The sequence below is a fragment of the Dendrobates tinctorius genome, unplaced genomic scaffold (genome assembly GCF_039654945.1).
Source record: "Dendrobates tinctorius isolate UK_male_01 unplaced genomic scaffold, ASM3965494v1 ptg000084l, whole genome shotgun sequence".
In the NCBI taxonomy this organism is placed as follows: domain Eukaryota; kingdom Metazoa; phylum Chordata; class Amphibia; order Anura; family Dendrobatidae; genus Dendrobates; species Dendrobates tinctorius.
The window spans coordinates 43,142,674-43,167,122 of NW_027361752.1; the positions used below are offsets into that span (position 1 = coordinate 43,142,674).

General features: G+C 47.3%; 1 protein-coding gene across 10 annotated transcripts in view; it reads left to right on the top strand.

The window, feature by feature from the left end:
• Positions 1 to 24,449, top strand: part of GRIK1 (glutamate ionotropic receptor kainate type subunit 1) — a 437,138-nt gene that overhangs the window by 306,291 nt on the left and 106,398 nt on the right. For 8 of the 10 annotated variants that reach the window (XR_012233956.1, XM_073584576.1, XM_073584579.1 and 5 more), the window contains exon 9: positions 17,140 to 17,184. The exons of the other annotated variants lie outside the window; for them this stretch is intronic. Coding sequence is in view for 7 of the 8 variants with exons in the window: in XM_073584576.1 (XP_073440677.1) it covers positions 17,140 to 17,184 (45 nt within the window). In the remaining variant the exon portion in view is untranslated. The remainder of the gene's footprint in view (positions 1 to 17,139; positions 17,185 to 24,449) is intronic. 10 annotated transcript variants of the gene reach the window in all.

Below are 24,449 nucleotides of genomic sequence, written 5' to 3' on the forward strand. Positions count from 1 at the left end.
CCCCCTGTCTCCTGTGCCCCGCTGTCTCCTGTGCCCCGCTGTCTCCTGTGCCCCCCTGTCTCCTGTGCCCCCCGTCTCCTGTGCCACAGTCTCCTGTGCCCCGCAGCCTTTATAATTTTGCTTTTAAATAAAAGTTAAATGGTGAAAGGTTTTGAAGCCAGCTGGTGTCAGTGCCGGCTCACCCAGGGATTTCATAACTTCCTTTGATCCAAGGGGAGTCCGCTGACCCAGGAATCTCAGCTTCAGAATTTTTTTTTTTATTGAATGTTGTAAACAATTTAATGATTTGATCCCAGCGCCAGCACCATTAATGCGCGGCGGAGGGTTTGCACAAAGCGATGTGAATACATTTACATAGGAAAACCTTTTACCTTCTTCTTGTCTGCGTTAACTTCTCCATTATGAAAATTGCACTGATCGACTCTTATGAATATATATAGCCTTGGCTAGATTGGATGTAGCCGGTGATATCATGAAATATTCCCATTGTATGCGTTTCATTGGGTGATTTCTATATTTCATGAATAAGCGCAGCACTTTACCTGTCAGGGCTAAATGCAGCGAGATACTGTGCTCATAATGTCGGCTGAGCCTCAATACACATTGACTCGATGAATAAACCGTTTATTGCAGGCAGCGAGTGGATAAAATACAAAGTCCGCCATAAAATCATTAATAAATAACAGTAGTAGAAATCATTTTCACTGTGTAAGCTAAAAGAATATACTCTGACCACTCAGCATCTTAAAGAAGAATCCTCCCTGTCCTTATGTTTTTTACGGATTCCCAAATTTCAAAATCCCTGACAAAGAAGAAAACATTAATCATGACTGTCAGAATTCACCATCCTTCAATCAATAGTGACTGACATGTCCCCTTTAAGAGAATATTTATTGTGCATCTTTCTCCACTTATGAGCCACTTCTCAACTTTCACTCTGAAAACTTTAATTGATCATTCACTCTTAAAAACTGCTAAAATCCATCTTGGTCAAAGCTCGTTGAAGGATCTGATTACAGCTTCTTACATTTATGGATAGAGGAGGGGATGGGAGAAAGCTGACATAGGCAGACAGATATATTGTGCTGCTGCTTTCTTTTATTTTATGTGACCTCAGAGCTGGATTCACATCTACACTGCTCATCATTACTGTATGTCAAGGCTAACAGCAGGGAGATCATGCAGATATCCACCCTGCTGTTACCAAGTTATCACAAACAGCACTCCATTGCCTCCAATCGTCAGGACAATTACGCAATTGACTGACGAGTGATGGACGAGGCCGCGGCTGCTTCCACTGACCATTGATTGGGGAACTCACAGTGAGCGAATTGTATATACACTCAACGCATGAAATATTTATAAATACCGTACTCCAGTATGGGCACTGCGAAACTCCGCAATAACCCAGGAAGCAAGAGGAATGAAGCTATTCAGTTTTATATATTTAATTCAGAAAGTTGACAGTGTTTATAAAAATATACAAAGATGTTACAAAATGCAATAAAAATAATATGGTATGTACATTCATATGAAATAATAACAAAAGAAAAAGTACTAAACCTGTGTCACAGAAATGGCTCAGACCTTAGTGGTGGGAAGCTCTCGTTTTCGGGAGTTGTTACAGAACCACAAAGAACTGTGTGTTTCAGGACTTACAAAGATAATCATTCAAATGATACTTTTATTAGATAAAAAACACTCCCACATACTTCTCCCTGGTGAGCTCATATGGGGGATGGTCAAGGTATGTGGCTAGGGTCCAAAAGATTAAGAGATACCCAATTTTCAGGACATCTGCCCACCTGGATGTCCCAGGCGGGAGATATAAATGCCATAATTCCCATCATGATTTTAACTTTCCATTGATGGGAAACATGGCATGAGTGATGTTAATCCTCTGGCTGATATTAATTTGGGGCTCATGTGCAGGCCACACAGTGATATAAATAAAGGTGTTACGTTAGTCATTTAGTCACGGCGCTGAAACTCTCTCCCAATACTGAAGGACCTACACCATTCACAAGCACCCAATATTTATAACTAGAGTCCGGTCGCCAAACAGTCTGCTTGAAGTTCTCTGAGCATAGAGAGGCATAAGGCCTGGGAAGATAAGACATCTCCATAGGCCATTAATCTGTCATCTCCCAAATTCTTCTGTAAGATGTGTTGGGACTTTGTGTCTGCGATCCATCAGATAACACACTTTAATTACCTGTTCACAGCAGGAGTTTCCGGCTACACTGAGGTCAGGTGGAGTGTCTTAGGCCGGTTTCACATTTGCGCTTCAGGGCGCAGCGACGGCCTGCGCACGGCCGCCGCTAAGCCCCGCCCCCTGCTGCGCCTCCGCCGGTAGCTCCGCCTCCTGGCGCATGACGCTGCATGCGTCATGCGTCCCCTATCTTTATCACTGAGGACGGACGCAGGCCGTGCGCAGTATGCGTTTTTGCGGAGCCTGCGTCCTTTTGACGGTGCGCCGACCAGCGCCAAACGCAACCTGTTGCAATTTGGTTGCGCTCTGCGCACCGTCAAAAGGACGCAGGCGCCGCCCAAACGCATACTGCGCACGGCCTGCGTCCTCAGTGATAAAGATAGGGGATGCATGCAGCGTCATGCGCCCGGAGACGGAGCTACCAGCGGAGGCGCGGCAGGGGGCGGGGCTTAGCGGCGGCCGTGCGCAGGCCATCGCTGCGCCCTGAAGCGCAAATGTGAAACCGGCCTTAGAGTGTGAACTCTTTTTCTTTCAATTCATGATGAAGCCATTCTTCGATCCTCAACATAAGGGCTTAGATATTAGTCCAATTTGTTACCATTACATCTATGACACTGTATGTCTTCCATGCTGCTTTTGAACATGACCTACATAGAGACAGGAGCGCAGGCGTTCCTTGTGTCTGTGTGTGCTGTGAATGGAAGCCTCATAGTAGCTAGTCTCCATCTACCAGCTCAGAGACAAAAGAACAAGTCGTATAATGAGAAAACATAGTGTTATTCCTCATGTACACACATCATAGCTTTTTTATGAAAATCAGCCTGTATTGACAGGTAGACCTTTAACCGAACTCCAGACATGTCTGCTTTAACCCCTCGCCTCCACAGCCAATTTTCATTTTTGCATTCGCATTTTTTCCTCCCCTTCTTCCAAGAGCCATAGTTTTTTTTATTTATCCGTCCATACAGTCATACGATGGCTTGTTTTTTGGCCCAACTAGATGTGTGTTAGAATAACACCATCATTATTATTATTATTATTATTATTATGCATTTATATAGCACCATTTATTCCATGGCGCTTTACATGTGAAAAGGGGAAATATAGACAAGTATAGTAAACATGTGTAAGACAAGGGACACACAAGTACATAAGGAGAGGGGACCCTGCCCGCGAGGGCTCAGAGTCTACAGGGAAGGGTGAGGATACAGTAGGAGAGGGTAGAGCAGGTTGTGCTGTGGTTCAGTAGACCGAGGATCATTACAGGCTGTAGGCTTGTCGGAACAGGTGGGTCTTCAGGTTCTTCTTGAATGTTTCCGTTGATGGTGAGAGTCTGATGTGCTACGGCAGAGAGTTCCAGAGTATGGGGGAAGCACGGGAGAAGTCTTGTATACGGTTGTGGGAAGAAGAGATAAGGGGGGAGTAGAGAAGGAGATCTTGAGATGATCTAAGCTTGCATGCGGGTAGGTACCTAGAGACCATGTCACAGATGTATGGAGGAGACAGGTTGTGGATGGCTTTGTATGTTATGGTTAGGGTTTTGAATTGGAGCCTCTGGGCGATAGGAAGCCAGTGAAGGGCCTGGCAAAGGGGGGAGGCTGGGGAATAGCGGGGAGACAGGTGGATTAGTCGGGCAGCAGAGTGTAGGATGGACTGGAGCGGAGCCAGAGTGCTAGAGGGGAGGCCAGAGAGTAGGCGGTTACAGTAGTCGAGGCGGGAGATGATAAGAGCATGCACTAGTGTTTTTGTGGTTGAGGAATGAGCGGATCCGGGAAATATTTTAGAGTTTGAGGCAGCAGGAGGAGGCGAGGGCTTGGATATGTGGTTTGAAAGAGAGCGGAGAGTCGAGGATCACCTCAAGGCACCGAGCGTATGGGACTGGGGAAAGAGAGTAGCCGTTGACATTGATGGATAGGTCTGGGATGATTTAGCGAATCCTGCTTTGAGCAGGGGGTTGGACCAGATGGCCCAGGAGGTCCCTTCCAACTCTACGATTCTATGATTCTATGGTGGAGGGGTAGAGTGAGATGGGGGAAAGATGATGAATTCTGTTTTGTCCATGTTCAGTTTGAGAAAGCAAGCAGAGAAGAAGGCTGAGATAGCAGACAGACATTGTGGGATTTCAGTCATTAAGGAGGCGAGGTCGGGTCCAGATAGGTAGATCTGCGTGTCATCGGCATAGAGGTGATACTGCAAACCGTGGGATAACACCATCATTTTTACCAGATAATGTACTGAATAACTAGAAAAAAAAAATTCCAAGCGGGAGAAAAAGGTGAAAAATTTGCAGTTCCGCCATGGTTTTTGGGGTGTTTCGGTATTCATTCCATGGTAGAAATGATCTGGAAACCAAATTCTCCAGGTCAGTATGATAACAGCGATACCAAACTTGCATGCTGCTGAAACAAAAATCAGAAATTCAGAACTTTGTAAAATGAATTTTGCTTAGTGTCGTTATTTTCCCAAATCCATAAGAAAAAAATTCCATCAATAGAGCCATGTGAGGGCGTGCTTTTTTGTGTGGTGAGCCGAATATTTTAATGACACCATTTTGGGGTAAATTCTACATTTTGATCACTTTTTATTGTATTTTTGTTACACCGCTCCGCCGCAGTCAGCCTCCGCTCCCACACCGCAGCCTCTCTCCACACGAAGGCTGCGGCGGTCACCTGAGACGGGCTCGTGACCGATGCCTTCCCTGCATGCTATGTGCATGCGCCATAGGCTGCGGCCGCGCCTCCCTCCTGCTTCTTATGCTCCGGCTGTGCCCTGACCCGGAAGCACCTTTGGACCAATGGCTGACCAGACGGGGCCATATCAGGCCGCTTCCCCCTGAGGGAGGCGCCTGATCTTTGTGTTTCCTAACACTCTGGCCTCACTTCATCGTGTGCACTCTGCTCCTGCAGTTCCAGTGTCGGCTGGTCCTCGCAGCAGCTTCTCAGTCCTGCTGCCCGTGTTGCTTGTTCTCTTCCGCAGTTCTGTCTCCAGTGTTCCTGCCATCCTGCTACAGTCCTGCCTTTAGTGTTCCTGCCATCCTACTCCAGTCCTGCTTTCAGTGTTCCTGCCGTCCTACTCCAGTCCTGCTTTCAGTGTTCCTGCCGTCCTACTCCAGTCCTGCCTTCAGTGTTCCTGCCGTCCTACTCCAGTCCTGCCTTCAGTGTTCCTGCCGTCCTACTCCAGTCCTGCCTTCAGTGTTCCTGCCGTCCTACTCCAGTCCTGCCTTCAGTGTTCCTGCCGTCCTACTCCAGTCCTGCCTTCAGTGTTCCTGCTGTCCTACTCCAGTCCAGCCTCCAGTGTTCCTGCCGTCCTACTCCAGTCCTGCCTTCAGTGTTCCTGCTGTCCTACTCCAGTCCTGCCTTCAGTGTTCCTGCTGTCCTACTTCAGTCCTGCCTTCAGTGTTCCTGCCATCCTACTCCAGTCTCAGTCTTACTCCGGTCCATCCTGAGCCGCCCTTCTCTGTACCGGCTACCGTGGTACACGAACCCCTGGGCCTGCTCCTAACGGTCCCTGTATAGGGGTCGGTTCCACCTGGCAGCTCGCCCGGGGACCCCCGGTGCCACGGTCCAGAGGGTCCACTCCTGGAGGTTCCTGCTCCAGACCACCCACGCTAACAGTACGATCAGGCCATGGACCCCGCCGGTACTACGGCTGCTAACCAGAAAGATTTGCTATTCCTACGGGAGAATCAGGGGCGCATTATGTCAGTCATGAAGTCGATGGACACCCGTTTGTCGGCTTTACAGGTGGCCGATCCTGGAAATGCCACTCAGCTGGCCAGTCTCCAACGGGAGCTGGGTCAGCAGCAAGATACTCAAGCCCACATTTTGTCCTACATGGCCTCCTTTGATAGTCGCTTGTCGGCCCTCCAGGCTGCCACTGCGGTGCCGACTCCTCCTCCTGCGTCTACTGCTCTCCCGACGCCCCGCCTTGCCAAGCCGCCTTGTTTCACCGGGGATCCCAAGCTCTGTAGGGGGTTCTTAAATCAGTGTAGTCTCCACTTTGAATGGCTGCCGCAGCAATATCCCTCGGATCGGGCCAAAGTGGCCTTCATCATGTCCCATCTGGAGGGAGAGGCCCTGTCTTGGGTAAACCCGCTCTGGGAACGTGACGACCCGGTCGTCTCGAGTCTACCGGTTTTCCTGGATACGTTTCGTAAGGTTTCGATGAGCCGGGTCGGTTAGCCTCTCTCACTGAGTCACTCTTTAAGTTACACCAGGGCTCTCTCACGGTCGGACAGTACGCTATTCGCTTTTTTCCTCCGAGCTCGGCTGGAATGACGCGGCTTTGGTGGGGGCATTCTGGCGCAGTCTTTCTAGTAGAATAAAGGATGAACTCGCAGGTCGAGATACCCCGTCCACCTTAGAGGACCTTATCTCGCTGGCTACCCGCATTGATCTGCGCTTTCTGGAGCGTGCTCGGGAGTCAGCGAGAGACAGGCGGTCCTCCAGGTCAGTTTCTCCTTTCACCCGGTCTGCCAGCTCCCGTTCGGTCGGGTCCTCTTCCTTCTCTTCGGGTGAGTCCATGCAGATAGATCGTCTCAGGTTGGCCGAGTTGCGTCAGAGAGAGAGACGGGCACAAGGTCTGTGCCTCTATTGCGGTGATTCGTCACACTATATCCACACCTGTCCTAAGAGACAGGGAAACGACTCCACCTAGGTCAGGTAAGATAGGCCTTCCTAGGTGATGATGATCCCTCTCAAACCCTTACGATTTCTGTGCTTTTGGTTTCAGGAGGGAGGCGTGGTTCCGAGGTGGCCTACGTGGATTCGGCCTCAGCAGGTAACTTCATTCGGCCGGAAGAGGTGGACAAATACCAAATTCCTGTAATCACTCTATGTAACCAAATTCAGATTGCCACCATGGATGGCAAACCGCTACAGGTGACCGTCACCTTGGTCACTGAAGAGGTGGAGTTGCAAGTCGGAGCCTTACATCGAGAGAAGATAGCCTTTTACGTTTTACCTAAGCTCTCTCACGCCATTCTACTCGGTCTTCCATGGTTAAGGACTCATCAGCCTGTTCTCGACTGGTCTTCTGGGGAGATACTCCGCTGGGGGCACCCGTGCCAAGCTCGCTGTCTGACTCCTGGCGGCCGCTCCTCGGTTACCTCCAGACCTCCCGGGTCTTCCTCCAGCTTACAGCTCCTACGCCGATGTTTTTGATAAGAAGGAAGCGGAGGTCCTCCCTCCACACCGCCCGTTTGACTCCCCAATTGGACTTGTTCCCGGTTCAACCCCTCCAAGGGGCAGAATCTACCCTCTGTCGCCCGCAGAGACCACCGCCTTGTCTGAGTACGTCCGAGAGAACCTCGCCAAAGCCTTTATATGGAAATCCTCTTCGTCCGTGGGAGCCGGGTTCTTCTTCGTCAAAAAGAAGGACGGAACTCTACGGCCATGCATTGACTATAGGGGCTTGAATGAGATTACCATCAAGAATAGGTACCCTCTTCCACTCATTCCGGAGCGGTTTGTCTCAGAGGGGTTCTGTTTTTTTCCAAGCTGGACCTCAGAGGAGCCTACAACCTGGTCCGTATCCGTGCAGGTGACGAGTGGAAGACCGCTTTCAACACTCGAGATGGCCATTACGAGTACCTGGTCATGCACTTCGGTCTTTGCAATGCTCCTGCAGTCTTTCAAGAGTTCGTCAATGAGATCTTCCGGGATCTCTTGTGCTCCTGTGTGGTCGTGTACTTAGACGACATCCTCGTCTTCTCGCCGGACCTCTCGTCCCACAGAAAGAGTGTCCGCCTGGTGTTTCAGCGTCTTCGGGAGAACCGCCTGTATGCGAAGATCGAGAAATGTCTCTTTGAACAGACCTCTCTGCCGTTTCTGGGATTCATTATCTCGGACGCTGGTCTAAGGATGGATCCCGAGAAGTTGTCTGCCATCCTCAAATGGCCTCGCCCGGTCGGATTAAAGGCGATACAACGATTCCTCAGGTTCGCCAACTATTACCGGCAATTTGTTTCCCACTTCTCCGCGATCACAAGACCCATTTCTGCGCTCACCCGTAAAGGGTCTGCTTCCAAGGATTGGTCTCCGGAGGCAGAGGAGGCCTTTCTGACCCTAAAATGGGCTTTCTCCACGGCTCCGGTCCTGCATCGCCCTGAGAGCGATCGACCTTTTGTACTCGAGGTGGACGCTTCCTCGACGGGTGCCGGGGCGGTACTGTCCCAGAGAACCGCCTCCGGTCGCCTGCACCCTTGTGGCTTCTTCTCGAAGGCCTTTTCTCCATCCGAGTGTAACTACTCGATCGGCGACCGGGAACTTTTGGCCATCAAGTTGGCCTTGGAGGAATGGCGCCACCTCCTGGAAGGAGCTGTCCATCCTTTTGTCATCTTCTCTGACCACAAGAATCTGGCCTATCTTCAGTCTGCCCAGAGACTTAACTCTCGCCAGGCCAGATAGTCCCTATTTTTCGCCCGATTTGATTTCGAGCTCCGATTCCGTCCTGGCAACAAGAATTCCAAAGCCGACGCCCTGTCCAGGGTCTTCCAGCCACACGAATCCACGGAAGAACCTTTGCACATCATTGATCCCACTAGGATCATCACCGTGGCTCCGGTGAACTGGCTTACTCCCCCACCTGGCAAGACGCTTGTGCCAGAGAATCTCAAGCAAAAGGTTCTTCTCTGGGGGGCACTCCTCCAAACTGGCCGGCCATGCCGGAACTAAGAAGACCCTTTCTTATCACGCGTCACTACTGGTGGTCCACGCTTCGCCAAGATGTACTCGACTTTGTGGCTTCTTGTCCATCCTGTGCAAGAAACAAAGTGCCACGGAGACCTCCGCCCGGCTTGTTGCTTCCGTTGCCCGTCCCTACTGTTCCTTGGGAGAACATCGCCATGGATTTCATCACCGACCTACCCTGCTCTGCGGGCTGCACAGTCATCCTGGTGGTGGTGGATCGTTTTTCCAAGATGGCTCACTTCGTCCCTTTGCCCGGTCTTCCCTCAGCGCCGGAGCTGGCCAAAATCTTCATTCGTCAAATCTTCAGACTTCACGGATTACCTCGACGCATTGTGTCTGACCGAGGGGTTCAGTTTACCTCCAAGTTCTGGCGTTCGCTTTGTAAGCTCATGAACGTTTCCCTCGACTTCTCCTCGGCCTACCATCCACAGTCCAACGGACAGGTAGAGCGTACCAACCAGACGCTTACGGGGTACATACGGCACTTCTCCAACGCCCACCAGAACGATTGGTTCATCTTACTCCCCTGGGCAGAGTTCGCTTATAACAACCATGCTGGTGAGTCTTCGGCCAAGTCTCCGTTTTTCATTGTTTTTGGCAAACATCCTGGTGTTCCTCTTCCGATAACTCCTGCCTCCGAGGTACCCGCGGCCAACGCTTTGTCCTCAGAGTTTTCCAAGATCTGGGCCGAGACCAACACGTCACTCAAGAAGTCCGCTGATCGGATGAAGAATTTTGCTGACAAGAAGAGATTGGATCCTCCACCCTATCGTGTTGGAGACAAGGTCTGGCTCTCATCCAAATTCATCCGGTTGAAACTGCCCTCCTACAAGTTGGGGCCACGCTACATCGGTCTGTTTGAAATTCTTGGACGTATCAACGAAGTCGCCTACAAATTGAGGTTGCCTGCTTCGCTCCGGGTCCCGAACACCTTCCATGTCTCTCTCCTGAAACCTGTGGTGCTGAATCGCTTCCATTCCTCGCTTGATCCTGGTCCTCAGCCGGTGGGTGCCGACGACGTTTTTGAAGTGCAGGACATTCTCGCTGTGAAAAGGGTTAGAGGTAGGACTTTCTTTCTTGTTGATTGGAAGGGTTTTGTTCCTGAGGAGAGATCCTGGGAGCCTCGGGAGAATATCAATGCTCCCCGTATCCTCAGGAGGTTTCTTTCTAACCTCCGGGGAGGGCGGCTTAGAGGGGGGGGTACTGTTACACCGCTCCGCCATACTCACCCGGCCTCCGCTCCCACGCCGCAGTCGGCCTCCGCTCCCACGCCGCAGCCTCTCTCCACCCGAAGGCCGCGGCGGTCACCTGAGACGGGCTCACGACCGATGCCTTCCCTGCATGCTATGCGCATGCGCCATAGGCCGCGGCCGCGCCTCCCTCATGCTTCTTATGCTCCGGCTGTGCCCTGACCCGGAAGCACCTTTGGACCAATGGCTGACCAGACGGGGCCATATCAGGCCGCTTCCCCCTGAGGGAGGCGCCTGATCGTTGTGTTTCCTAACACTCTGGCCTCGCTTCATCGTGTGCACTCTGCTCCTGCAGTTCCAGTGTCGGCTGCTCCTCGCAGCAGCTTCTCAGTCCTGCTACCTGTGTTCCTTGTTCTCTTCCGCAGTTCTGTCTCCAGTGTTCCTGCCATCCTACTCCAGTCCTGCTTTGTGTTCCTGCCGTCCTACTCCAGTCCTGCTTTCAGTGTTCCTGCCATCCTACTCCAGTCCTGCCTTCAGTGTTCCTGCTGTCCTACTCCAGTCCTGCCTTCAGTGTTCCTGCTGTCCTACTCCAGTCCTGCCTTCAGTGTTCCTGCTGTCCTACTCCAGTCCTGCCTTCAGTGTTCCTGCTGTCCTACTCCAGTCCTGCCTTCAGTGTTCCTGCTGTCCTACTCCAGTCCTGCCTTCAGTGTTCCTGCTGTCCTACTCCAGTCCTGCCTTCAGTGTTCCTGCCGTCCTACTCCAGTCTCAGTCTTACTCCGGTCCATCCTGAGCCGCCCCTCTCGGTACCAGCTACCGTGGTACTCGAACCCCTGGGCCTGCTCCTAACGGTCCCTGTATAGGGGTCAGTTCCACCTGGCAGCTCGCCCGGGGACCCTCGGTGCCACAGTCCAGAGGGTCCACTCCCGGAGGTTCCTGCTCCAGACCACCCACGCTAACAATTTTCCTAGAGAGGTGCGGCGTTGCATTTTTTTTTTCTTTTTGGCATTTAATGTATAGTTAAAATATTTTTATATTTTGATAGGTACCCTCAGTTTCGAGTCCTTTAGTAATGGCTATGGTGGAAAAGTATTCACTCCTTTGCCAATTTTTGTGTTTTGCCACCTCAGAACCTGGAATTTCACAGGTTTTTTTTTTTTTTGAGGGTTTGCATCAGTTCATGGAAAGAATATGCCTACAACAGAACATTTGGTTTTCTTTTTATTGTCAGGCAAACATTAAATAGGGCAAAATAACTGATAACTTCAGTGTGCATAACTATTCACCCCCGTAAAATCAGTACTTTGTAGAGCCTCCTTTTGTGGATATTACAGCTGCAAGTCACTTTGGATAAGTCTCTATGAGCTTTCCACATCTTGCCACTGAGATTTTTGCCCATTCCTCAAGGCAAAACTGCTCCAGCTCCTTCAAGTTAGATTGTTGTTCACCAGAGGAAACAATCTTCAAGTCTGACCACAGATTGCCCATTGGATTAGGGTCTGGACTTTGACTAGGCCACTCCAATACATTTACATGCTTCCCCTTAAACCACCGGAGTGTTGCTTTAGCTGTATGCTTTGGGTCATTGTCTTGTTGGAAGGTGATCCTCCATCCCAGTGTCAAATCACTGACAGACTGAAACAGGTTTTGCTGAAGAATACTCCTGTAATTCGCACCACACATCTTGAACTCGACTCAGACTATTTTCCCTGTTCTCGAAAAACATCCCCACAACATGATGCTACCACCATGTTTCACTGTGGAAATGGTGTTCTTGGGGTGATGATCTGTGTTGGGTTTGGTGCCAGACATAGTGTTTACCTTGGTGGCCAAAAAGTTTATTTTTTGTCTCCTCTGATCACATCAACTTCCTCCACACATTTGGGGAGTTTCCCACGTCTTTTGGAAAACTCAAAATGACCTTTACAATTTTTGTGTGTAAAGGCTTTTTTCTGCGCACTCTTCCATAAAGGCCACCTCTATGCAGTGTATGACTTATTGTAGTCGTATGGATAGATACTCCAGTCTCTGCTTGGGAACTCTTCAGCTCCTTCAGGCTTACCTTTTGGTATCTGTGCTGCCTCTCTGATTAATTCTCTCCTTGCCCAGGATGAGAGTTTTGGTGGCGGCCCTTTCTGGGCAAGTTTGTTGTGGTACCGTCTTCTTTCCATTTAATGATAATGAATTTGATGTTGCTCCGGCGATCATCAGAGATTGGGATATTTTTTATAACCCAACCCTGACTTGTACTTCTGAACAACTTTGTCCCCTGACTTGTTCGGAGATCTCCTTGGTCTCATGGTGTTTGGTTAATGGTGCCTCTTGTTAGGGACTTCATAGAAAAAGGAATGACTACATATGCGCATGACAATGTTTAGTTATTTGATCTCATAAATTTAATTTATGCCTGTATTTTTCTCACTTCACCAACTTAGACTATTTAGTGCTGAAGCATCTCACACAAGTCAGATTAGAAAAATACTGTATGTAACCACTGGTTGTAATGTAGCAAAATAGGTAAAAGCCAAGGGGGTGAATACTTTCACAAGCCACTGTATGTACAAGACTTTAACTACTATAATACTCCTCCTATGTAGAAGGCTATAATTATAACACTGCTACCAGTGACTGGAAGGTCAGCCACCTTGGCTCTTTTACAATAGTGTCGTAGAAACCCTAAGCCCCCAATGGTCAGTCAGTCAATGAAGAAGTCAATGTACTCTAATCTTGCGAGGAACTTAAAGCCAGTCATCATTAAACACCGGTCACCCCTCTCTTACCCCCATCACCCCGGAGTAATAGTTTACCGGATGGGAAATGCTTTCACCGATGTGATTTCTGTGCTGAGCTCGGAAATATGGGACTAATGTGTAATTCATTTAAGAGTGTCCTAACATGTATAAATTAATGTCATGCCCACAATGTGGAGTGACAGAGGCTCCGGAGGTAAATGTTACAGTCCTCCCCGATGAACATGATTAATGAACAAAGCGTCACAAAATGACAGCGGCAGATTTATTGGTTAAATGTGGACAAAAATCCCGAAGGAATTTTTCCAGTAGAGCACAGACGAGCCGGAGCTGCACCTCTCCTGGGACGGTGAAAGCCAACGTATTCTACCGTCCACGTAAGTGATCTGTTGACAACTTTTCTAGTCAACAGATCCAAAGGTTTATCAAATCCTCCAGTCACATTTTTCGGAGTGTGATTGCCGAGATATTGTGGTGTTGACTAAACTAATATAAAGATCGGAGGAAAGTCAGCTGAAAAATGCGGCGTATTGACGGGAGTGACCAACGGTGGTGGATGGAAGATGTCTAGTAGAAGAGAGGTCGGCACGTTCTCCTAGAGTCTGCAGAGAGAGCCATCAAAGAAATGTATGACCCATCAAGTAGGGGAACTGCAGCACAGTTCTATTCAATGGAATCGGCACTGCGGTCCCTTCACTTTTAGGATTGGTGGAGGCCCTTGGCGATACGCCATTGCTTTATGACGTGGCAAAAACGCCTTTCATATAACAACTCTCAATCTGTGCTCATCACGAACCCCTCCTTTCCAAAATTGAGAACTCTCATAGAGGGATCATTTTATAAACCGTGTAACTCCATATTAATGGTTTATTTTTAACCCCATTTGACATTTGTATTGGCTAATTAGAAGGCATTTATTGTACCCACAAGTAGAACTCTATTAAACAGTTACCTTTCACTTGTCCAAAAAAGTTAGTTAAATACCTTGTAAAAAAAAAAAAAAAAAAGCCCTAAGCTCTCCTGATTAAGGCGCTCTTTTCTGTCTTGAGCTGCGATGCTCCATTGCATCGATATTCACATTAGTTGCTTTTGGAGCGCAATATGTGAAACTTCAGCTTGCAGGCCAACTGTGTGTTTCTTCAGACTTTTCTCTGGGGGCGTGCCCTTTCACCCCTCCCTTCCTAATGCTGCCAGTCTCAACTTGTCACCGTCTAAAGCCCCCCGTTACACATAACGATGTCCCAGCGATCCCACCAACGATCCGACATGGATGGGATCGCTGGACATCGTTAGGCTGATCACTGGTGAGTTGTCACATAGAAAGCCCCTCCAGCGATCAGGACCGGCGAGCAAGCTGGTTTCTAATGTAAACAGCGGGTATCCAGGAGCCGCGCGGCTCCTGGACACCCGATGTTTACATTAGAAACCAGCCTGCAGCGTCACTGATCGCTGGCTCCGCTGCCACACGCAGCGATGCGCGCTGGGCAGCGGGAGACCAGCGATCCAAAAACGGCCCAGGACCATCCAGCACGATCAGCGATACCCGTCAAGGGGGGCGGTCGCTACTGGATGTCACAGACAGCGATCTCGCTGGAGAGATCACTGATGTGTCACAAAATCAACAATCTCACCAGCGTGATCGCTTTGTGTAAAGGGGCCTTAAGACTGCTAGATCAGTTGCAGAGCTGTGATTGGCAGCGTCTGGGAGGGAGCGATGAAAGCGCATGCCCCCAGAGAATACTCTGAAGAAACACTCAGTCTGGAAGCAGAGACTTCACATACTGTGCTCCAAATGTGAATATCTCGCCAATGGAGAACGCAGAGCAAAATGTAAAAAAAAGTGTCAGAATCAGATCAATGTATTCAACTCATTTTTCAGCGAGTGGCAAATCTTCCTGTGAACCTGTCAGCAGGATTTTGCTAAGTAAACTTCAGATATTGTCATGTTACACTGATTAAAATGATACCTGGTGTGAAGAAATCTGTCTTGTGGTACTTGTGTAATCAGTGTTAGAAGTTTTCAGTTAATGAGATGCTCGTGCTCCGAAGGCAGAACTGTAGGCAAAATCTTATCTTCCTTCTGTAAGCCAGAGAAACCAAGGAAAGACCAAGGAGAGAACAGCGCACAGGCTGCCCCGAAACACAAACATATTCCTAATCATAGTGGCAGAAAGCCGGCTAAAGAGAGACAGAATGACATCCAGCCAGAGAGACAGAAAGCCAGCCAGAGAGACAGCCAGCCAGAGAGTTTGTTTGACACTTTTCCTGGCTGGCTCTCTGTGGCTGGCTGTCTCTCTATGTGGCTGGGTGGCTTGCTCTTTGGCTGGCTGGCTGGCTGTATGATGACGAACATGCTTGTGCTTCTGGGCGGCCTGTGGGCAGGTCTGTCCTTGGTCTTTCCTTGGTTTCTCTGGCTTAGAGCAGGAAGATAAGACTCTGTCTACAGTCCTGCCCTGGAGCACGAGCATCTAATTAATTGAAAACTTCTAACACTGATTACACAAGAACCACAAGACGGATTTCTTAACCCCAGGTATAATTTTAATCAGTATCACAGTGGGCAATCCCTGCATGCCTCGCGGCTGTTAGGTAATCCCTGCATGCCTCGCGGCTGTTGGGTAATCCCTGCATGTCTCACGGCTGTTGGGTAATCCCTGCATGCCTCGCGGCTGTTGGGTAATCCCTGCATGTCTCGCGGCTGTTAGGTAATCCCTGCATGTCTCACGGCTGTTAGGTAATCCCTGCATGTCTTGTGGCTGTTAGGCAATCCCTGCATGTGTTTCTGCTGTCGAACAGCCGCGAGACATTCAGCCGCGGGGGCTCGAACATAATATTAGAGCACGCCGATGACACTCGGATAGCACATGAGCATGCTTAGATAACACCTTATCCCAGCACGCCCGCTCATCACAATTGATTACCATTATGGCCACCCAAGACTGGAGAGTGACCGGCACCCTACTAGAGTGAGTGGACGCTAGTGGGTGTCAGACTGCACCAATGATACTTATCCCCTAGCAGGTGCCTGTAAATATATTATGTTCGTAACACTAATTATCTTCTGTGCCCGCAGCTGAAAATGGTCCCAAAGTTCCAGAATGTGGGGAGGAAAAAAAAAAAAAGATTTCTGTGCTTCTGTAGAATCGTTTCAGTCTTTAAGGGGTTAAAACATTTTGACCCTTCCACCTGTAAAGAAGAAGCTGAGAGATTTCCCTCCGGTGCACGGCGGCGTCTGCGGATCCTGTAACCCGCGATATTTACAGCCAATAACTCGGTTCTATTAGCGGAGTCACAATGATCTTGTTATTACGCTTCAGACGCTCGCATTGTTTTCGGCTCTCTGCTGCTTATCTGTAGCTTCCATAGCAGCCGGCCTTGTAAATGGTGAAGGTAAATTAAACCCTGCAGTCTCCATCACGCGACACACGACAGCGGCCTTCTGGGCAAAGCTCCAGGTTGTTTTTCCATTTTACTGTCAGAGATGCGGACTGACCCAAAACGCACTCGTTTCCTTTCCAGCTCTAAATGAATCGTCGTCTTCATGTATCTCCGTAGGTGAAAAACATTGAATGAGACGTGATTTACCCGCCTTCTCTATAGGTTGATTTACTCTGTATCTAATCTGACAGCAGCATGCTGTAGGGGCGGAGATCCTGATTCCAGTGATGTATCACTTAGTGTACTAGGTGCAGCAGTTGTGATAGAATCAGAGTTTTCTCTGCTGCAGATCTAGCAGAGCTCAGAATGCTGAGCTTTGTATAACCCCGCCCATATCACTGATTGGCTACTTTCTGTCTACACTGCACCAGTTCTGCGAGGTGTGATTGGGCCAGTAGGCACAAGACACTTAGTCCTCTAGCGATAATCTCCTGCTGATAAAATCTGAATTTTTTGAAACCGCCCAGTAAGTGATACATCCCTAGAATCAGTGTCTCTTTCCCTACATCATACTGCTGTCAGATTACTTAGCAAAAACCTGCTGATAGATTCCATTTAATATATATCTACCCTCTTACAATACCACGTACTGCAACAATTGCAAATCTGAGAGGAATCTGATCTTTCGGGTTCATGGATAGAATGCAGGAGTATTCAGAGAACCGCCGGAAATTGATAGACAGAGTTGTAGGAGGGAACAGAAGGGAAGTGTACAAGTATTTACTAAAACTTAACTCCCAGAAGACAGCGGAACGGAATAGAAAATTTACTGTATTTCCGTATACTTTATTTATAGAAGTTGGAATTTATAGTGTGAAATATTTTCTATCGTTTTTAATGAAATATTTCTTCATTTCCTCAAGGCTGCAGGAGACACTACTAATCATTTAAATAAAGTTTGGAAAAAGGTTTGTACATTGATGTAGTGTCGGTGCCCCCCCCCCCCCCCCCCCCCGAGGTCGTGTGTTTGTTTTACCTTTCGTCCTATAGTTCCTGTCTATATTGTCTGTAATTGCAGTTTATTGACCCCCCCAATATGTAACCCTAAAATGTGTGTATGTAACCCTAACAGATTGTAGATAGTGTAACTAAAGCGATACCAAATGTGTGACCTTTCATATTATTATTATTATTATTTTTATTATTTTTTTTTATTTATTAAAGTAGATCCAAAACGTTCTAAATAATTTTTCTAGGTCACAGGGTATTTTTTTTTATACTCAATCCCAATCCCTTACATAGTCATAAAGTATAAAAGATAAACTTTTGACTTCCGGTAGCCACCACTAGGGGGAGCTTATTTATCTAAATTATGAACCAGTATGTCAATAACACCATCGCTCCCTCTAGTGGCAGATGTAGGTAATCACATTTAATCTATGAAGGCAGCTCATGTGGAGAATAAAAGTGACAAGGAAATATTATAAAATTGAATTATCATTTTTTAAAATAAAAAAATAAAAATAATAGCACTGAGGTCATTAACGCTAAGCTGCTGTCCAAATAATTGAGGCGGTGTTTCCATGTTCCATATATTTAAATATCAGCCTGTTGTTGAAGTTATTTTCTCGCCGTTAGGTGTATACAGCTACTATGCAGACCGATGTGTCATATGTGTTATTTTGCCCTATCCAACCTACGCGTTATAGAAGAGGAGCAGATGTAAGGGAATCATAAAGAAGCTCAGGGTCATAATACACGCAGAACTCGCTTGCTGTCTGTTACCGCAGAGACGCATTGATCTGCATAGGAGCTGCGTGAAAGAAACAGTAGAAGGTGTTTCTGATTTTTTTAAAAAAGAGCACATTCACTTTAAATAATGAAACCTGAGCAAATTGATTAAAATGCTGCATCAATTCTGCTACCTGAATGTCCCTCCAGCAGGATATGGAGATAATACATTAATTGTATCGGATGTAACCTGATTTCCGCTGTTTTGGATTTTAGCTCTCAGTCGTAGTTACCTGGGGCACTGTACAATTATTTTTTTCCATCCTCATTAAATCCTCTTATGCTCCATCAGCTTTATTCTCCTAAACCCCCCAAGGCCGGAAAAAATCAGCTTTAACTCGCTCTTTTTTTTTTTTTTATATGATCCATTGTAGAATGGTTTTATTCATGTGCAGCCAGATTCTGCCACGTCTGCCCACCTGCTTTGGTCCATGCACCCCCCCTTAGGACATTTCCACCGATCTGTCAATTGTTCTTAGCTGGATAAACCCCCCCAAAAAAGGGAGAAATGGAAACTTACAAGAAACCTCTGTGGACTAATACAGACTAAAGGGAACAAGCAGCGTGTTACAAAGTGACCCCACATACTTACTACGTTCCACTGTCTATGAGGTTCCTCTGTTATTCTTCCTGGAAATGTCAAGTGGGCATTACAGTTCTCTGGTCAAATGGGTGTGGCACTACACAGTCTGTCACTGACCGCTCTGATTGGGTGTGTCTCTACACAGTCTGTCACTGACCACTCTGATTGGGCGTGTCTCTACACAGTCTGTCACTGACCGCTCTGATTGGGTGTGTCACTACACAGTGTCACTGACCGCTCTGATTGGTTGTGTGACTGCACAGTCTGTCACTGACCGCTCGGATTGGGTGTGTCACTACACAGTCTGTCACTGACAGCTCTGATTGGGTGTGTCACTACACAGTCTGTCACTGACAGCTCTGATTGGGTGTGTCACTACACAGTCTGTCACTGACCACTCTGATTGGGCGTGTCTCTACACAGTCTGTCACTGACCGCACTGATTGGGCGTGTCTCTACACAGTCTGTCACTGACCGCTCTGATTGGGTGTGTCTCTACACAGTCTGTCACTGACCACTCTGATTGGGTGTGTCTCTACACAGTCTGTCACTGACCACTCTGATTGGGTGTGTCTCTACACAGTCTGTCGCTGACCGCTCTGATTGGGCGTGTCTCTACACAGTCTATCACTGACCGCTCTGATTGGGCGTGTCTCTACACAGTCTGTCACTGACCGCTCTGATTGGGCGTGTCTCTACACAGTCTGTCACTGACCGCTCTGATTGGGCGTGTCTCTACACAGTCTGTCACTGACCGCTCTGATTGGGCGTGTCTCTACACAGTCTGTCACCGACCGCTCTGATTGGGTGTGTCTCTACACAGTCTGTCACCGACCGCACTGATTGGGTGTGTCTCTACACAGTCTGTCACTGACCGCACTGATTGGGTGTGTCTCTACACAGTCTGTCACTGACCGCTCTGATTGGGTGTGTCTCTACACAGTCTGTCACTGACCACACTGATTGGGCGTGTCACTACACAGTCTGTCACTGACCGCTCTGATTGGGTGTGTCTCTACACAGTCTGTCACTGACCGCTCTGACTGGGTGTGTAGTGACTGGTGAAATCCAAATATATCAATTAATTCATACATTTCCAGGAGGAATAACAGAGGGACAGCACATGCAGCATTCTAAGATTTTCCAGAATTTGTATATCATAAGGAATGCAAAAGTCAGGAGAGGTGACAGGTGAGCGATGGCTAATGTATTACCGATCAGCCCGATCCCATTATAGGTTCCTGTAGAAAAGACGTATACATGTAGCAGAGCTGAATTTCTTGTCCGCCCTGCTGGGATCCCCAGAGATCATGGAACCGAGTGAATAAATTCTATAGCGCACCCAAAGGAGAAATTAAATTTTATATATGGATTCCCATCCGTCCGGAGTGAGACACTTTTTGAAGCCGCTCTTCATTCTGATATTGATGACCTATCGTAATGAGGGGACATCAGTATCCTAGTAATGGAGAATGCCTGTAACTTACAGCGTCTGAGAGAAGTGCGAACAATAACTTCTGACTACCCACTGAAACATTCAGCTCTGCTACATTTATAATTGTTGATTTGTATTTGTGAACCCATCGTTTATCTTGTAGTTTTCTTGTGGTTGGTCAGTGTGTGTCTTTGTATACTGTGCTGCTATGTAAGGTTTTATACATTGTGGCTGGTATAAATTGATGGAAATTATGGAAAGTTACAAGAGTATAAAGCAGAGAATATGCCGTAAATAGGCAGAAATACAGCAAATGTACTGTGACTCTTCTAGTTGTGGGCCCTTCTAGTTGTGTGTACTTTTTAGTTGTGTGACCCTTCTAATTGTGTGCTCCTTCTAATTATCTGCCCCTTCTAATTGTGTGACTCTTCTAGTTATGTGACCCTTCCAGTTGTGACCCTTCTAAATGTATGCTCCTTCTAGTGGTTCTAGTTGTGTGACACTTCTAGTTGTGTGCGCTTTCTAGTTGTATTGCCCTTCTCATTGTGTGCTTCTTCTAGTTATGTGCTGATTTTAGTTGTGTGACTCTTCTAATTTTGTGCTCCTTTTAGTTGTTCTAGTTGTGTGATCCTTCTAGTTGTGTGTCCATTCTAATTGTGTGCTCTTTCTAGTTGTGGACCCTTCTAGTTCTTTGAGCCTTCTAGTAGTGACCCTTCTAGTTGTGACCCTTCTAAATGTGTGCTCTTTCTAGTTGTGTGCTCTTTCTATTTGTATTGCCATTCTAATTGTGTGCTCCTTCTAGTTATGTGCTCCTTTTAGTTGTGTGACCCTTCTAATTTTGTGTTTTTATTAGTTGTTCTAGTTGTGTGACCCTACTAGTTGTGTGACCCTTCTAGCTGTGTGACGCTTCTAATTGTGTGACCCTTCTAGTTGTGTGACGCTTCTAATTGTGTGCTCCTATTTGTTCTAGTTGTGTAACCCTTCTAGTTGAGTGATCCTTCTTGATGTATGACCCTTTTAATTGGGTGCTCCTTCTAGTTGTTCTAGTTGTGTGACACTTCTAGTTGAGTGATCCTTCTTGATGTATGACCCTTTTAATTGGGTGCTCCTTCTAGTTGTTCTAGTTGTGACACTTATAGTTGAGTGATCCTTCTTGATGTATGACCCTTTTAATTGGGTGCTCCTTCTAGTTGTTCTAGTTGTGTGACACTTCTAGTTGAGTGAACCTTCTGTTGAGTGAACCTTCTTGATGTATGACCCTTTTAATTGGGTGCTCTTTCTAGTTGTTCTAGTTGTGTGACACTTCTAGTTGTGTGACCCGTCTAATTGTGCGCACTTTCTAGTTGTGGCCCCTTCTAGTTGTGTGCTCTTTTCAGCGTGAATTTCAATGAATATCCACACAGAGCATCTCTACACGAAAAAGCCTAAGTATCATCTGGCTTGTCCACAGCCTTTAAGAGAAAGGGTCCTCCATTTTTTAATTTCATCCTTTTTGCTATTGCTTGGTAAGAGTGCCACCTGTGCTGTGCAGGGCTCCCCTCCTTGGAGGATCTGTAGTGTTTGCTGGTGTTTAATTGGCCCCCAGTTGTTGAAGGGGAAACCAGGACGAAACCATCAAAGCCCGGCACTATAATGTATGGGCTTAGTTTGAACTTTGTTTTAGAGTCACCCTCTTTTCTATGTATGGCACTTTCTCTACATAAATGAGACCAGCTACTAACATCTTGTGTCTATGCGTGAAAATATCTTGAGGGTCCACAGTTATAGAGAGCGGGTAGACTTTTACCCTCTTTAATTAAGGTGTACCTGTAATTTCTTAAGTTACAGAAACATGCCAGAAGTTTTCATCGGTTGGGCTACATATGCTGAGATGACCGCTGATCATTGAAACTAAAGGACAGAGCCACTCTGCTTCATGTTAGCCCCCCCAAAAAAAATGAAAACTTCAGCAGAAAATAATTTACTACATGGTCAGCTCCAGGTGAAGGTTCTGTCATGCCCCAATTTGATCTTGCTTCTGTGATGCCAGCCTCTGTCACCAGGCACCACCATATTCACCATGAGGGTGGTGCTGGTGGTGGAGGAGATGTCACAACCAATGGGGCAGTACCACACCCTAATAAGACTCCCTATTTCTGGGAGTTGCCAGTTATTGTAGTTGGATTTATCCCTGTGGTTTGGTGCCTTTTCCAAGCTCTGTTTATCCTGACCTTTAACTGGCTTGTTATTCCAACCATGCTTTTTTCTGTAATAGCTAATCATTTTGACCTAGTCTTGACTGACTTTTCTTATTGACTGATCATCTGGTACCTGACCTTGGCTATTTCTTTGATTGCAGTTTTACCTACTGATTTAGTCTCCGGTTTTGTCTCTTCTGATATTGACCCGGCTTTGCTGGGCCTCAGGCTTGCTTCTCCAGCTAGCAGCTACTCTGTGGAAGCAACCCAAGGGGCTCCGTTGTAAGTCCAGATCCCTGCATAAGGTTTAAAGTGTGGAGGTTCTTCTCGGAGCTGATGGCCTCTGTTAGACTTTACAGGTTTCCTCTATAAGATCTACAGGTCGTGATATCACAGAGCCTTGGTTATCTTCTTAGAGCCACTTTGGTCTCAATGGATGTACCATTTTGTTTGCTCATGGTCCATTTTAACCCTCTTCATGATCCACCGATTTATAATTTTTAAGAAGTTCTTGATATTAACTTCAAAATCGACTTTGGTTGAAATAGTTTCCTGAAAACCAGCTGATCACAGGATTCTCATAGCTGCCCCTTCTAATAATGGAGCACTACCAGTCGGCTCTCAAATATTCTAGCAAGTTGCACCAATAGCAAAAACTTTCATATCGTCGTGACAGCTCATTTGGCTGGAGGACAGTGGACAACTGGTTCACAGATCAATAAAAAAATATTGGGAGTGAAACAAAAACCAAGTACTACTGTCATGGACGTCTGAATTGGGCACCATAATTAAAGAACCCAGTTGACCTTTGGTAAACCATTGAATCAAGAAGGGGAAAACGTTAAATGTTTTTTTCTTCATTTGTCATATGCAATTACAGTATATCACAAAAGTGAGTACACCCCTCATAGCTTTATGTATATTTTATTATATCTTTTCATGGGACAACATTGAAGATCTGATACAATGTAAAGTAGTCAGTGTACAGCTTCTATTACATTGTAAATTTGGTGCCTTCTAAATAACGTAACACACAGCCATTTATGTCTAAACCGCTGTGTCAACAAAGTGAAAATGGCCAAATTGTGTACAAAGTGTGAATATTTTTTGTGGCCACCATTATTTTCAAGCACTGCCTTAACTTTGTTGGGCATGGAGTTCACTAGAGCTTCATAGGTTACCTCTTGAATTCTTTTCCACTTGTCCATGACGACAACATGGAGCTGGTGGATGTTGGAGACCTTGTGCTCCTCCGCCTTCCATTTGAAGGTGCCCCACAGATGCTTAATAAGGTTTAGGTCTGGAGACCTGCTTGGCCAGTCCAGCAGCTTCATCTTCAGTTTCTTTACAAGGCAGTGGTTGTCTTGGAGGTGTGTTTGGGGTCGTTATTGTCAGGAACACCGCACTGCACTTGCTCACTGAGCCAGTGCGCGTGTGCTGAGTAAAGTGAACTGTGCTCAAAGATACCTGTGGAGCGGGCAGCAGCCGAGTAGGTGCGTACTTCAGAACTGCAGGACCTGAAGCATGTGACTGCTGGGGGCATGGCCTAAACTCCAGAGAGCTAGGAGCTGCATGAGAACTCCTAGCAGGGTAACTGCGAGACAAAGTTACCAAGGGGCATAGACAGGGAGGATAGTCAGGATGTAGCCAATGAGTCATACACAGAGATAGCTGTAATGTACAAGAGGGGCGAGCAGAGAGTAGTCAGATCACAGGCAATGAGTCATACACAGGGAGGGTAGCGAAGTACAGAATCAACAGGCAAACTCACAACGGGGAACAGAACCGGGTCAGAACCATATAAACAAGCTACAACAACGAACAGGCACACAGGGGTCACCACACTCGGCCAAAGGCAAAAGTATAACTGACAGGGATTGGAGCTTCCCAGGGGTTTTAGAAGCTCTCCCAGAACCATAGAGAGGCCACAATCATTAACCCCAGGTGTGCAGGTCAAAACCTGCACTGAGCTCCAGACATTAACCCCTGACGTGCAGCTCAAAAACCTGCACTGGGATCATGACAGTTATCATGTTGGTACACTGACCTGCGGCCCAGTTTCTGAAGGGAGGGGATCATGCTCTGCTTCAGTATGTCACAGTACATGTTGGCATTCATGGTTCCCTCAATGAACTGTAGTTCCCCACAGGTGGCAGCACTCATGCAGCCCCAAACCATAACATCCCACCACCATGCTTAACTGTAGGCAAGACACACTAGTCTTTGTACTCATCACCTGGTTGCCGC